This window comes from Vollenhovia emeryi, unplaced genomic scaffold (genome assembly GCF_000949405.1).
Source record: "Vollenhovia emeryi isolate VEMERY1.0 unplaced genomic scaffold, V.emery_V1.0 DF948219.1, whole genome shotgun sequence".
NCBI lineage: Eukaryota > Metazoa > Arthropoda > Insecta > Hymenoptera > Formicidae > Vollenhovia > Vollenhovia emeryi.
The window spans coordinates 1-981 of NW_011958147.1; the positions used below are offsets into that span (position 1 = coordinate 1).

At 43.8% G+C, this 981-nt stretch overlaps 1 protein-coding gene across 1 annotated transcript; it reads right to left on the reverse strand.

Annotated features, from left to right (window-relative positions):
* Positions 1 to 29: 29 nt before the first annotated feature.
* LOC105557001 lies at positions 30 to 717 on the reverse strand (the record flags this gene model as incomplete). Its single annotated transcript, XM_012004127.1, has 1 exon — positions 30 to 717. A coding segment is annotated over exon 1 (688 nt), but the record flags the coding sequence as incomplete, so codon positions are not given.
* Positions 718 to 981: the final 264 nt, after the last annotated feature.

The window sequence follows — 981 nt, forward strand, 5'->3', positions numbered from 1 at the left end:
TTCCATGTTGGTCAGCTTCTTGATTGTACGCTTGATGTTTCTGCTGCTGAATCCGTTCCTGGTCAGGGTTCGGTGAAGGTGGTTTAGCTCTCCGTTCAGGGCGGCTGGTTCCGAGATGGAGAGTGCTCTGTGGACTAGAGAGCTGATTACCGAATTCTTTTGGGCGGGGTGATGGTGGGAGTTTGCGTGGAGGTATCGGTCCGTGTGCGTTGGTTTGCGGTAGACGTTGTGGCTTAGGGTGCCGTCTTCGTTCCTTCGGACCAGGACATCCAGGAAGGGGATTTGGGAATTCTGTTCGGTCTCCATTGTGAATTGGATGTTGGGATGTTGGGAGTTGATGAAAGTGAGGAATTGAGGTAGAGTCTCCCTTCCGTGGTTCCAGATGACGAAGGTGTCGTCCACGTATCGGAACCATGTGGAGGGTTTTTGTTGGGCCTTCTTCAGGATTTCATTCTCGAAGTGTTCCATAAAGATGTTTGCGATGATGGGTGATATCGGGGATCCCATTGCTGCTCCCGTGGTTTGTTCGTAGAATTCTCCATCGAACTGGAAATAGGTGGAGTTGAGGCAGTGTTCTATTAATGGGTACAGGGTGGAAGGAATCTCTTTGGATGTTCTGATGATGTCCAGAGTGTCTTGGACTGGGACGTTGGTGAACAGAGAAACCACGTCGAAGCTTACCAGGATGTCGTTGGGCTTGATTTTGATTATATACATGATTTTTTATCTACTAACCATAAATTTATAAGTAATCCTTACATTTCAATATATTAAAAATGTACGAAATCTGTTACTTTCGGTATTTATAAACAGTAATCGCTACATGATAATAACATACTGTTCGGTTTCACGATACTGCTAAATCAACAGCAACTGATAAAACACCGTAAAAATTGGATCACAACTACTTCGAAGTATCTTGAATATCATGACATAATCAATTTGATAAAATTTGAAAATTGGTTTTTGGCCATAATTCCG